This window comes from Dromiciops gliroides, chromosome 2 (assembly GCF_019393635.1).
Source record: "Dromiciops gliroides isolate mDroGli1 chromosome 2, mDroGli1.pri, whole genome shotgun sequence".
NCBI classification, from domain to species: Eukaryota; Metazoa; Chordata; class Mammalia; order Microbiotheria; family Microbiotheriidae; genus Dromiciops; species Dromiciops gliroides.
The window spans coordinates 556,976,993-556,991,231 of record NC_057862.1 but is presented as its reverse complement, the minus strand read 5'-3'; the positions used below and the strand labels follow the sequence as shown (position 1 = coordinate 556,991,231).

At 34.5% G+C, this 14,239-nt stretch overlaps 1 protein-coding gene across 6 annotated transcripts in view; it reads left to right on the top strand.

The window, feature by feature from the left end:
• Positions 1–14,239, top strand: part of XRN2 (5'-3' exoribonuclease 2) — a 110,159-nt gene that overhangs the window by 66,510 nt on the left and 29,410 nt on the right. For all 6 annotated transcript variants that reach the window (XM_043986627.1, XM_043986629.1, XM_043986632.1 and 3 more), the window contains one exon: positions 3,057–3,113. In XM_043986627.1, the coding sequence (XP_043842562.1) occupies positions 3,057–3,113 (57 nt within the window). The remainder of the gene's footprint in view (positions 1–3,056; positions 3,114–14,239) is intronic.

Below are 14,239 nucleotides of genomic sequence, written 5' to 3'. Positions count from 1 at the left end.
GAATGAACGGTAGCGATTATATAGTCCCATCTTCCTCATTATAGATATGCAAACTAAGGTCCAAAGAAGTCACATGGCATATTTAAGCCTAACTTAATTCTATATTTTTGAGTTTTGTGGTGTTTATTTCCCCATTTTTCTTAAATTAAAAAAAGATAATTTAAAAAAATAAGTAATTATAAATTTTGTATATTAAAATTGGTACATTCAGTTTATATCTAAAAATTGGGTACAATCTACAGGTTAAGATACCAGGTTCTTATAAATTAATTTCCCATACTCCTTTCCCCTCTGGATATAATAATTGTAGTTCTTCCTTTTAAGTAAGATTTATGTTTTGGTAAAAAGGTCTTAAAATATCAAGATTCAGGAAGCATGCTATAACAGTAATCATAATCATAAATGTTTTCTTTAGTTCAGGAATGATTTGTTTTAGTTGAAGTCAGTCTATCTAGTTAGTATTGCATCTATTATTTTCTTTAAACATTTCTCATTTACACCAAAGCTTTCAGATGTAGAAATGACAAAAAGTAGTTATTTAGTCCAGGTTATTCCTGAACAAAATTACTGTTTTTGTCATGTTAAAGAAATAATAATCATTTAGCCTTTGCTTGAAAACTGAGTGTGGGGAACTTATCATCTCCCTTTGCATCCCATTCTGCTTTGGGATGACTGTTCGGAAAATTTTCCTTATATCAAGCCTAAATCTACTCCCTCGGAACTTCCTTCTGTTACTCCTATTTCTGCCCTTTGGGACCAAGCAAGAACTACTCTTCCATGTAGCAGCTTTCAGGTCTTTGAAGATAGCCATCCTATCCCCTCTGTCTTTTTTCTCCAGAATCAATATCCTCGGTTCCTTAAACAGATCCTCATAGGGCATGAACTTAAAGGTTTTCACTGACCTGACTGCTCTCCAGTGGACAGTCACCAGGCCAAGTCCTTATTGCTACCAGTGTCAAGTAGAAAACCCTCTTTTTGTCTTTTAAAGTTCTTTACAACCTGGCCCGATTTGATTGTGAGATAATCTCTGCTCAGTCTCACACTCAGTGACACAGAATGACAGGCGTTCTCGCTATTCCTTCAGCCCAACTTTCCATCTCTTGCCTTCATACGTTTTCCCTGGCAGTTTTCTCCTCTACTTCTGCCTTTGTCTCCAGGCTTCCCTGGCCCGAAACCTCATTCTCTCCTGCCTTCTACCAGTGCTGGTGTCTTCCTCTGAGATACTGGCCTGTTATGCTCACACGTCTTTTGGACAGAAGGGCATGTTGTTTCCATTATTAGACTGTGACCTCTGAAGACAGCATGTTTGTGCTTTTCTTTATGTCCCCACTGCTTAGCATAGGACCCAGCACATACTAAGCACTTAAATGCTTACTGATTGACTTCCTAAAATTTATCACCCAGAACTGAACATACTATTTTAGCCTTGCTTTAATTGACATAACATTGGAGCCGGCATTTACTTATTCTGGTAGTTGTTGCTTTTCGTGAAACCTAAGTTGGTTGATTCACTGAATTTAATGCCTATTAAATCCCCAGATCTTCTTCAGTGAAGTTGTCTAGTAGCCATGTCTCAACTTCTTGTACTAATGAGGTGGGTTTTTGTAATCTAAATGTGACATGTCACATTCATCATTCTTAATTTCATCTTATTTTGCCCAGTATTCTAGCCTGTCAGGATCCATTTGGATCTTAATACTTACACTGTTAACTAATTCTTACACAGCTTTGTTACGGCTTCAGATATTCTAAGTATGCCTTTATTAAGTCAGTGATAAAAATGTTACATAGTACTAACCCAAGTTCATATCCTTGGGGCACATCATTTGGGCACAACTTCCCAAGTTGACACAGAACCATTAATGACTTCTCCTTGGATCTGGCCTTTTAACCAATTCTGAATCCATCTAATTGTATTGTGGTCTAGTCTTTAATCTTTCATTCTTGTCCACAAGAATAGCATAAAAGACTTCATCAGTGTTTTGCTGAAATCTTTGTAGTTTGTGCTTCATTCTAGCCTAGTAACCAGAAAAAATGGAAATATTTAATTTGGTGTGTCCTATTTTCAGTGAAGCCATGCTGAATTTTTGTGTTGGGGGAGAGAGACACACACACACACACACACACACACACACACGTATACATACATGTATATATATATGTGTGTATTTCATATATATGTACACATATAGATATAATTCACATTTTCCCATGTGTTTCTCCTCTGGCTCCTCCAAGAGAGTCATCCCCAATAACAAAGAATTTTAATAGAAAAAGAACAAATATTTAGCAAAAATTGATCAATGAATTGGAAAAAAAAATGACATTTGTAATGTTCCACACCAGTGGACTCCCCCACCCTCCCAGGGTGTCTTCTCATATTTCTTCTTTTGGGCCAAGCTGATTCTGAACTTGCAACATTTATTTTCACCTCTTTTGAGCTGACTGTCCTTTCTGTTTACACTGTATAATATTTGTTTTACATTGTATAATATTGTTTTCTTGACTGCTTACTTCACTTTCACATCAGTTCATAGCTTCCATCTTTCTCTGTATTTATCATATTTATAATATCTTACAGGAGAGTAATATTCTATAACATTTGAAAACAGAAGCAACTTGAGATTTAACCCACTATGTCTTCTCTTTGTCATTCATTGCTTATCACGGTCCTTTCTACCCCTCAATAGATTCTGTTTACTCATGTGTGGACGGGACAGCTGGGTGGTATGGTGGATAAAGAAGTAGCCCTGGAATCAGGAGGACCTCAGTTTAAATCTCACCTCAGCTATGTGACCCTGGGCAAGTTACTCAACCTCACTTGCCTTAAATATCCAGGGCTATCTCCAGTTGTCCTGATCTATATGTTGCCATTGTGCCCAGATGGCTCTGGAGGGGAAAGTGAGGTTGGTGATACCTTGCACACCCCTGCCTTGCTTAAAACCAATTCTGTTCAAGTCATGGCATTACCCAATGTCATGGTCCTCTTGGAGAACGAAGGACAAATAACTCATGTGGAACAGGTCATAATGTTTTGTTTTTTTTTTCTCTTTTAGAATAGTATATTCTCCTGTTCCAGTGTTGCGAGATTTGACACAGAACACTGCAATCAGGTAAGTGATCCAATCTTTGGTAGTTAACTCTGGTGTTATAGTAACAGCAGAGTAGAATTTCCTTCTTATCTTTGGATTTGACTTGAAGTGATGTTGGCCATTTTGTCAAAAATGAAGCTGGAAGTAACTTTATAGATTATCTAGTTGACATTTTAACATTTAGATGAAAAGACTGAGGTGTACTAAGCAGTTAAGTAACTCTGACAGTAATATAGATAATAAGTAGTAAAGCTGAGGTTCAAACTTAGGCTATCTGATTTCTAATCTATTTGAAACAAATTTTGCCAAAATTCCTTCTACCAATATCAGTCATTCCTAATATAATTGTGAACCTAGAAAAGGATTCTGGTAAAGAAAACAACTCTCATAAAACCTCTGCTTTAGGAAAGAAGAATCAAGTAACCACCCTCGGGTAGTTGTTCATTTATAACTCTTTTAAAACTTAAGGCTGTTATTTTATTTTGACTTTCTTGATTCCTTTGGCAGCCTTTAGTCCTTTTGTTAGAAAGGACAGACAACTGTGATTCTATGTTATAGAATTGTTTTTCTAGAGTCAGACTAAATTACCAGAGAATCTCAGATTTTGAAGGGGCTTAAGGACCTCTGGTCCACATCTGTACCTGAACAAAATCTCCTTCCACAATGTAACTGACCAGGTTATTACCCAGCCTTTGGTTGAAGATCTATAGTAAAAAGAGATTTATCACGCTCTGAGGCAGTCCATTCTTTGGTATAGCTTTGATTGTTAGGAAGTTGTTGCTTATTTCAGTTCTCAATGTATTATCACTACAATAGCCATTCATTATTCTAAGTGCTGCCTTTTGAAGCCAAGTAAAACAAGCCTAATGCTTTAGTTGCATGATGGCCCTTCAAATATTTGAAGTCAGGTATTATATTCTTTTCATGTTTTCTCTTCCATCTGAAAGTCTACAAGGGGCAGCTAGGTGGCGCAGTGGATAGAGCACTGGCCCTAAATTCGGAAGGACCCGAGTTCAAATTTGACCTCAAACACTTGACACTAGCTATATGACCCTGGGCAAGTCACTTAACCCCAATTGCCTAACAAAAAAACAAAAAGAAAAGAAAAAAGAAAGATTACAGTAAGGGAGACAGTAGAATCACCTTTTAAAAAAAAAAAAAACCCAGGGGCAGCTAGGTGGTGCAGTGGATAGAGCACCTGCCCTGGATTCAGGAGGACCTGAGTTCAAATCCAGCCTCAGACACTTAACACTTATTAGCTGTGTGACCCTGGGCAAATTGCCTCACTAAAAAAAAAAAAAAACAGCAGTTTTAGAGCAATTTCATTTAGGAGTAAATAATCCTACGGACCTCATTTGCCCCATTGGCATCACTATAGCAATTGTGGGTTCCTAATAATGGCTTTAAGTAATCAAAAGTTGAATGGTAGTTGAGTGGGCTGCCATGGAAATTTAATAATCAATTTCTTTGGGATGTTGTAGGAGGGATTTTGCATTCAGATTTGAGTTAGAATAGATGACTTAAGAAATCTCTTCCATATCTGAGAGTGTGATTTTAATAAGTATTTAAAATATGTTTATAATTCTTTGCTTAATAAGCCAGACATCAGCAAGGGCTCTTTCAATACTTGAATGAGTCTTTCTTTGGTCTTGTTATGAGTATTCACTGGTAAGATCAGAATCTATCAGGGGTAGCTGGGTGGTGCAGTGGATAAAGCACGGGGCCCTGGATTCACGAGGACCTGAGTTCAAATCTGGCCTTGGACACTTGACACTTACTAACTGTGTGACCCTGGGCAAATCACTTTACCCCAGTTGCCTCACCCAAAAAAAAAAAGATCAGAATCTATCCCTGTCTTATAATATGTCAGTTTTATTTTTGTCCATGTCTTCCCATAAGTTCTTCATAGAGGATGTTTAATCATGCAAAACAAATTCCCATATATTTTATTCTGCATCTTGAATCCTTCACACCGTTCTCAAGAAGTAGGTAGCGTATTTCATCAATCCCATGGAATCAGGGTTGATCACTGCATTTTAAAAAATGCAGTATTCCCAAAGATCCAAGATGATTCTTTTTTTTTGGTTTTGTTTTTTTTTTTGTGGGGCAATGGGGGTTAAGTGACTTGCCCAGGGTCACACAGCCAGTAAGTGTCTAGTGTCTGAGGCTGGATTTGAACTCAGGTACTCCTGAATCCAGGGCCGGTGCTTTATCCACTGCGCCACCTAGCCGCCCCCAAGATGATTCTTAAAGACTTATGATGAAAAAGTGGTATGCATCTCCAGAAAAAGAAGTGGTAATATGAATGTATATCAAAGCACAACAATATTTCCTTTTCAGTTTTTTCTCATGTTCTTTTTTGTTTTGGTCTGTGTTTTCTCACACAACATTACAGTATGGAAATATGTTTGTATGATTGCACATGTATGGCCTATGTAAAATTGCCCTCTCAGAAGGGGTGGGGAGGAAAAGAATTTGGAGCTGAAATTTTTTTAAATGTTAAAAAATTGTTCTTACATGTAATTGGAAAAAACCTAACATTACTTTTTTTTTTTTTGTGAGGCAATTGGGGTTAAGTGACTTGCCCAGGGTCACACAGCTAGTAAATGATAAGTGCCTGAGGTCGGATTTGAACTCAGTTCCTCCTGACTCCAGAGCTAGTGCTCTATCCATTATGCTACCTAGCTGCCTCCTAACATTAATTTTTTAAAAAGAAATGCAACATTCTTAAATATTACAAGGTTATTTTTCTTTATAATGTTGTTAAAGTCACATTCTCCTTGTTCTGCTCAGTTTACTTTGTATCAGTTCATGTCTTCCCAAGTTTCCCTGAAATGAGCACTTTTGTAATTTCTTGCAATACATTATTATTACATTATATTTGCAAACCAAAATTTGTTCAGCCATTACTCAATTGGCAGGCATTATTTTAGTTTCTTGTTACTTGCCACTACCAAAAAAACCCCAAACCCCTGCTATAAGTATTTTGTACATAAAGATCTTTTTCCTCTTCTTTGATATCCTTGTGGGATAGTACTAGTTGTAATATCAGTACATAAAAATTATGCCCTGTTGAGTAACTTTTGGCTGATTTTCAGAATGGTACGGCCAGTTCACAACTCTACCAACAGTGTGATTCTTTTCCCACAGTCCCTCCGAAATTGGTCATTTGCCTTTTCCATCATCTTTGCCAAAAAGATTAGTGTGATAGTGGAACCCCAGAATTACTTTAATTTTCATTTATCTAATTATTAGTTATTTGGACCTTTTTTTCATATGGTAATCGATGGCTTGGATTTCTTCCTTTGAAGATTGCCTGTTCATATCCTTTGACCATTTATGTTAGGGAATGGTTGTCATTCTTGTAAATTTGAATCAGTTCCTTGTTTATCTGCAAAACTTGTAGCAGAGAACTTACCTATTTCCCTTCTCATTTTAAACTACATTGGTTTTGTTTATTTGAAAAAAAACAACAACTTTGTTTTATGTATCTATCACTTGTTTGCTTTTCTGTACCTCTTATTATGTCTTTTTTTTAAAGTCAGACTAGCTGTTTCTTTTGTTATTTTCCAAAAAAGGGGGAGGGGGTCTTAGTTTTATTTCTCAATTCAGTTTGTTTTTCTTTTTTGCTTTCAATTTTGTTTATTTAATTTTCAAAATTTTTCTTTGGTATTCACTATGAGTTCAGCTTTTTAAAATGTTTTATTTTTCTCCCTTTTAAAAAATCCTATGCCCAATCTGTTCTTCCTTTCTTTTGTTGATGAAAGAAGCATTTAGAGATATAAAATTTGTCCTGTACTAGTTGCATGTCATAAGTTTTGGTAGTGGTAAGTAACTTTTTTCCCAACTCAGATAACTATTTTGGAGCTCATCTTGATATTTGGTATGGTGTTAGTTTAAACTTTATTCATGTTTAATTTTCAATTTCCCCACCAATTTTTGTGAAATAGCAAATCTGTACCACGGTTCCTGGAAACTTTAGGTTCATCAAACCACTATACTGTTGTGTTTGTTTGCTTCTGAATGTGCTGTACCAAATACCATAGATCTTTCTATATTTAACCAGTACCAAATAGTTTTAATGTTGACTTTTTTTGGTATAGTTTGGAATCTGGTACTGTTAGATGCATCCCTTCCCCACTTTATTCTTTATTCTTTTTATTATTTCCCTTGAGATTCTTTAACATCTAGATTAATTTTTAAAAATTATTTTGTCCTGGGGCAGCTAGGTGGTGCAGTGGATAAAGCACTGGCCCTGGATTCAGGAGGACCTGAGTTCAAATCTGGTCTCAGACACTTAACACTTACTAGCTGTGTGACCATGGGCAAGTCACTTAACCCCAATTGCCTCACTAAAAAAAAAAAAAATTAAGAAAAAATTATTTTGTCCTTTGGTATGGCACTGAATAGGTAAATTTATTTAGGGAATATTGCCATTTATGTTTTATTGGCACCCATAAACTGTTAATTATTCCAATTATTTAGATATCTTTATTTCTCTAAAGTAGTTGTAATCAAATTTCCTGGGTATATGTCTTTTTAGATGAACTCCCAAATATTTCATGCATTCTATAATTTGAATGAAATTTCTCATTCTATCTCTTTTTGCTGGGTTTTGTTGACTATAGAAATGACTAGAGATTTATATACATTTATTTTGTATCCTGTAATTTTGCTGAGGTTGTTATTTCAACTGATTTTTAGTTAACTCCTTTGGGTTCTCTAAGTCATCATGTCATCTGTAAAGAGTAGGATGTTTCTTTCCTCTTTGATTATATTTATTTTCTTGATCTCTTTGTCTTATATCCTATAGCTAGGATTTCTAGTACTATGTTTTTTAGTGTGATGGCTGTTTTTGTTTTACTCCTGTCATTACTGGAAAGTGATTTTGTCAAAAGTCTGACAAAATTTTGGTTTTTAATAAAAATTATTTTTCTTATGTTTATTATTTTCCTTTCAACTGACCTTGTATTAGAACTTATAAATCCAGTCTGGTTATAGTATATACATTTTACTATATTATAATTTCTCTTTTAAATAGTATTTTTATATCATTGTTCATTAATGGTATTCTCTGCTTTGTCTCTTGTTATCAAGACTTTGTATCATAGAGTTTGGAAGGTTACCTTCTTTTCCTATTTTTGCCATGGAATCAGTCCTTTGAATGTTTGATAGAATTCACTTGTAAATATAGTTGGTCTTTTGGTTTCTTCCTGTGGTAGTTCATTTTTGGTTTGTTCAATTTCCTATTCTGATGTTGTTATTTAAATAATGTTTTTATTCTGTTACTCTAGGTATTTTACATTTTTGTAAGATTTCATTATCTAAGTTATCAGTTTTTTTGGCATATAATTAGGTAAAATAGTTTCTGCTAGTTTCCTTAATTTCCATTTCAGTTGCGAATTTTTATAAAAATAATTATACGGTTTGGTTTTCTCTTAAAAATCAGACTTTATTTAATTCTTTTTCTTTCCAAAAGGAATCTTTATTTTATTTCTCTGGTTTTTTTTCTTTTGCTTCCAGTTTTGTTTGATTTTCAGAATTTTTCTTTGGTGTTCATTTAGGGGCTTTTAAAACAGATTTTACTTTTCTACCTTTAAAAAAAAAGTTGTATGCTCAATTGGTCCTTCCTTTCTTTTGTTGATGAAAGAAACATTTAGAGATAGAACATTTCTCCCAAGTACTGCACTAACTGCATGTCATAAGTTTTGGTTTGTTGTTTCATTGTTAACATTTTTCTCTGATGAGATTTTCTTTGATTTCTTTGACTTGTTCTTTCAAGTCTCCAATTGATTTTTAATTATTTCTTCAAATGGCTTTTATAAAAATAGGATTTTTATTGTATTGTGGTCATTTAAGGATGTGTTTAGTATTTTTGCTTTTGTTTGTCACAGGTTTATGCCTCAGTACATGGTCAGTTTTTGTAAAGGTGTCATTCTTATCTGAGAAATATGTAAATTCTTTTCTCATTTAATAATATCCGGAGATTTGTCGTCTTTAATTTTTCTAAAGTTGTATTCAGGTCCTTAAAGATCTTTAACCTTAAAAGTGCTATATAAATATTGATGGTGGTGGTGATAATGTTGTTGTGTCATAGGCTGCCTGGATGTTGAGTTGGGTTTGTGTTACCTGGGTGCTGGTCTGGCCCTTTCTTCTTTCTTTGCTTGTTTGGTTGCAGACTGAGTGCTGGACTGGCTCTGTCTCCTGCTGACTGTTTGGCTTGGCACTGCCCTACTCTAGGCATTGTACTAGCTTTATATTTTGTTGCTATAGCTTCCTAGTGACCCTCTCTCCTTTTGTGGCTGGGGTTTTGAGGTGGCCCAGTGCTGGTGCTTGATTGGCTCTGTCTTTAGCTATGGGATGCCGTGCTTGTACCTTTCATTCACCTGTCTGGTACTCAGAGTTTCCACAGGATTCTAACAATCTTTTTTGTGCAGTCCTGGACTAGATGGAAAAGTCTATACCTTATTCCTTTTGGCTTTCTCATTGTTCTTTTACATACAATGTTCAATTTTTATTAGTGTTGCAGACTGGGCTCCTCTAGGTCTTAACATCTATCATTCCCACAGTCCTTCTTTATGGTCTTTTTATTTTTTATTCCTTCTCCCTGGGATTGTATTTCAAGAAATTTTTTATACCTCATACATATAATCTGTATAGTATTCAAAGGCTATTGTTGAAGGTGTCACATGCATTCACAAAAAAACTCATAGAAAAGTCAGTTACCTGTGACCAAGGTGTTTGATGTCTATCAGTTTTGACTACTCATTAAGGTTGTTAGGTCCTTTAGTAAAGAAAGGAAGCCCATTCTCTGAATTTTAAAAATTCTCCCCTTTCTGAACACACAGAGTATTACATATAGTCTCCATGGGCTGTTGAGTTATATGGCCTGAAAAAAAAGTTTCAGCAATCATAAATTAGTGGGGTGTTTTTTTTTTGTTGTTTTTTTTGCAGGGCAATGAGGGTTAAGTGACTTGCCCAGGGTCACACAGCTAGTAAGCGTCAAGTGTCTGAGGCCAGATTTGAACTCAGGTCCCCCTGACTCCAGGGCCAGTGCTCTATCCACTGTGCCACCTAGCTGCCCCCGAATTAGTGGTTTTTTAAAACATTTTTATTTAAAAATTTTGAGTTCCAAATTCTATCCTTCCCTCTTTCTCTCTTCTCCCCCCTCCCTGAGGTGGTTAGCAATCAGATATCCTAGTTACGGATGTACAATTGTGTAAGATATTTCCATCTTAGTCATATTGTGTAAGAAGACTCGAATAAAAGGAAAAAAAGAAAGTGGAAAAATAGCATACTTCAGTTTGTATTCAATATCACTTCTTTCTCTAAAGGTGGATAGTATGCTTCATCATTAATCTTTTAGGATTGTCTTGGATCATTGTATTGCTGAAAATAGCTAAGTCATTCACAGTTCTTTATTGAATAGTATTGCTGTCACTGTATACAATGTTCTCCTGGTTCTGTTCACTTTACTATACATCAGTTTGTGTAAGTCTTTCCAGGAATCATCCTGCTTGTCAATTCTTATAGCACAATAGTCTTCCATTTCAGTCATATACCACAGCTTGTTTAGCTGTTCCACAGTTGATAGGCATTCCTTTGATTTCCAATTCTCAGCCATCACAAAAAAGGCTGCTATAAATATTTTTGTGCAAATAGTTCCTTTTCCCTTTTTTTGGATGTCTTTGGGATGTAATCCTAGCAGTGGTATAGCTGGATCAAATTTCCCCTCTAATCCATAAATGAGTTTCTTGCAAAGTGTTTCTCTTTGTACATTTAACTATTTGGTTCAGTCTAGAGGATCACAAAGTTTCAACCTTTTTATTTTTAAAGAATGTGTGAATAAATGTGGTTTTAAATGGAAGTTTATAGATAAGCATGATAGTCATAATTTTAATACTATTTAAGTGGGGAATTTAAAATTTTAAAAAAAACCTATAGGAAGTATAGGGTAAACCTTTAAATCCAAGTACGCACGATAGATAAAAGAAAGACTTGATGGTTCAAAACATTTAGTAGGGTTTAACTTTTAGGTGCCAATAATATTGTGGGGGATATTAAACTGGCTACCTACTTTTGACAGAATGGGAGGAAAAGCCTATTAAGTCCTAGAAACTGCCTTAAAATGACAAATGTATTATTCATCATAAACTTTTCACAGCAAGAAAGGATAGAATTTGTATTTTTAAAATTTATTGAGAATTGTGTAGGTTGTAAAGACATAGTAAAAATATAACTTAATATTTGGAATTTTCTCCTTTCTTTGTGATGTATACTAGGAACCCCAGAATAGTACTTTAAAAAACATTTCAAAGGATAATTCTTAAAGTGAATTGAGTTAGAAAAGTGTTGTTCACTCTACTTTTATTTTCTATTGAAGCTTCAAAAAAATGTGTCAGAGCATTTCATTCTTAGGGATATTGTTTAAAGTACTACTTGTAGTACAAATGAAAAATCAATTTAGCATCCTCATCTTCAGCATCCTCGTAACATAGACTTTACAATAATAATAGTGAGGTAATCGTGTGATTGGAATAGTAGGTTACATGTCAAGAATTCCTTATACAACATTGTAAATGTAGTAGGTCTATTGGTGTTGGACATTTTATAGTGTCTAAGTTCACGTTGTGCCTTCCTGCAAATGGAAGCAGCAGTTACTCAACTAAAAGCACTCAAATAAAATTTGAGTGGGAAATCTTGGCCATTAAAAGCAGAAAGTTTACTTTATGTTATGGGTGATGAAACTTGTATTTATTTGTACAAAATCACTTTATTTGAATTTCAGGAGCACCTTATCTTCTGTTAGGAAAATTTGACTATAATTTATATGAAACTATATTAAGCTAAATGTTAAGTACAGTATTCACTTTACCTGAATCCTAGGCAGTATGTTATTGTTTGAATAAGGGGTGTGTGTGAACCCCAAATTTCATAAATTTAGAGTCAAAAGGGACCTCATGAGGAAACTTAGTCCAGTTCCTTCATTTTTTTTTCAACAGTAAATGCTCAGCAAGGTGAATGACTTGTCCACAGTCACAGAGGTAGCCAGTAATAGTAAAGCACCAAGTGTTAGAGCATAGTAATCTGGCCTTGAAATCCAGGCCCTCTGACATAAAATCCAGTGCTTTTTCCATTGCCCCATTTTTCATATAACTCTATATGAGAAAGAGAACTTTCTTACTCAAGGATCTGAGAAAAGGGAATATTGCTGTTAGGAATAAAAAAGAGACTTTGGGGCAAACATGTTTGCTCTCAATTTAAAGACTGCATCATTTTTACATTGCAAAATGGAAAATTATGAATATATTGCTTAAGTTTGAATTTCTGCAAATTGTTTTCCTTCATATATTATACTTAGAAAAGGTCTCAAGTCATGAAATAATTAAGAAGTTGAGGTAATATTAAAAAGCTGTTTTGAAAAGAAAATTAACAGTACTGAACTTTTGTCATATGCCAACAACTTAAAGCTTTGAACAGTAAAAATATTTTTTTAGAAACATAATTTATCATTTCAGTTTACAATTTTAGAAATTGCTGTTAACATCAGGATCCTCCAAGAAACAGTGGAATTTAATAGGGAAGCCTGTATCCCAGTCCCCAACCACCCCCAAAATTATTGCATCATTGTTTCTGAAATTGATCTGTGGTGACTTATTCCTTGAGTCTCAGTGCCCTCATCTTTAAAATGAGGGTTTGGGACTACATGACCTCTGAAATCCCTTCCAGCTCTATATCTATGATCCCATAGTGCTGTGATTTTAAGGGTAAATAAATTCTTTAGTTTTTCTGGAATAATAGAATATGTAGTTAATCAGTGGAGAATAGCAAAGCAATACAACTATTTAGACATTTTATTCTTTTACCTGACTTATATTGAGAGAGGACAGATCTAAGAGGATGAGGTAGAGAGTCTGCGGTATTTTTTTCCCATTGTCTCAGAAATGGAGGGACTATTGTAATGAATAAATTGAATACGATTTCTTTCAATCATCTCTTAAAAGGTTAAACATACTCTTCCATCAATCCAGATATTTAGAATTGTCTTTGGAACTTTTTTGCTTTTTTGTCGGCTCCTTACTTGGTTGTCAATTACTTTTACTTAAAAACAGCTTTTTTAAACTTAACCACCATAAACTTCCTTTCACCACAAATGGATGTGATAGAAAAAGCTTTAAAGTGATAAATCCCAGAGCAGGATAACAAGAAACAGAATTTCAGAACTGTTTGCTATCTCTTGAGTTTAATAGTGTTTACTGCATGTAATTTAAAGCCCATTCTTACACAAAATGCTGTGTAATTATGACTGTAATGCAAGCTTGACCCCAGAGAAAATATACCATCCTCCTTTCTTTGCAAAGGTTGGGACTATAGATGTGAAGTGCTGCATATGCTGTCACTGTTTGATTGGGTTTGCTGAATTGGCCTTTTTTTCTCTCTCTTTTCTTTGTTTAAAAGAGATGGTTTAGTTGGTAGAGGAGAGAGGGAAGAAGTATATTTTTGGAAAGGAAGGTGATGTAAAAACAAAAGGTGTCAATCCAAAATTTTAAATAGTTATTTCTTAAAACATTGAATATACTTAAATGCAAAAGATAGAAAAACACATCAGAAGACAAACCTATAATTATTCATTTGGGATTGCTCATGTTTTTGCTACTTGCTATCATTAACTGCAAATAATTAAGAATAGACTAAAAAAACCTGACTAATTTGGTTTCTGGTTTCACTTACTTCCTTTTTTTGTAGATAAAATATAGTTCCCAACAGAGCTAGAGGCAAGGAACAGGGGAATAAAGGAAAACCAAATTAGTTTAGACTGGATTTTTTTTCTGAATAAATTTTAACTTTTGTTATATTCTGCAATTAGTTATCATTTATTCCAGAAAAGCTCTTAGTGATAGTAATTACATGTTAAAATGAGAATACCTTTTTTCGCAGTAGGCAACTTTTTTCATTATTGTACATAAACTTGTTGTTTTTATATTTAACAACTTTTAATTATGGCTAACCTGAACTGTTCTAAATAGTAAATTCTCTAGTAATCAAGAGGTTATTAATAGGTGTCCACTTTGTGACACTGTCTTTTGCTCAGTTATACAGGCTGAATTTTGTGCAGTTAAAATAAATATACAGATCAAATCCCATTA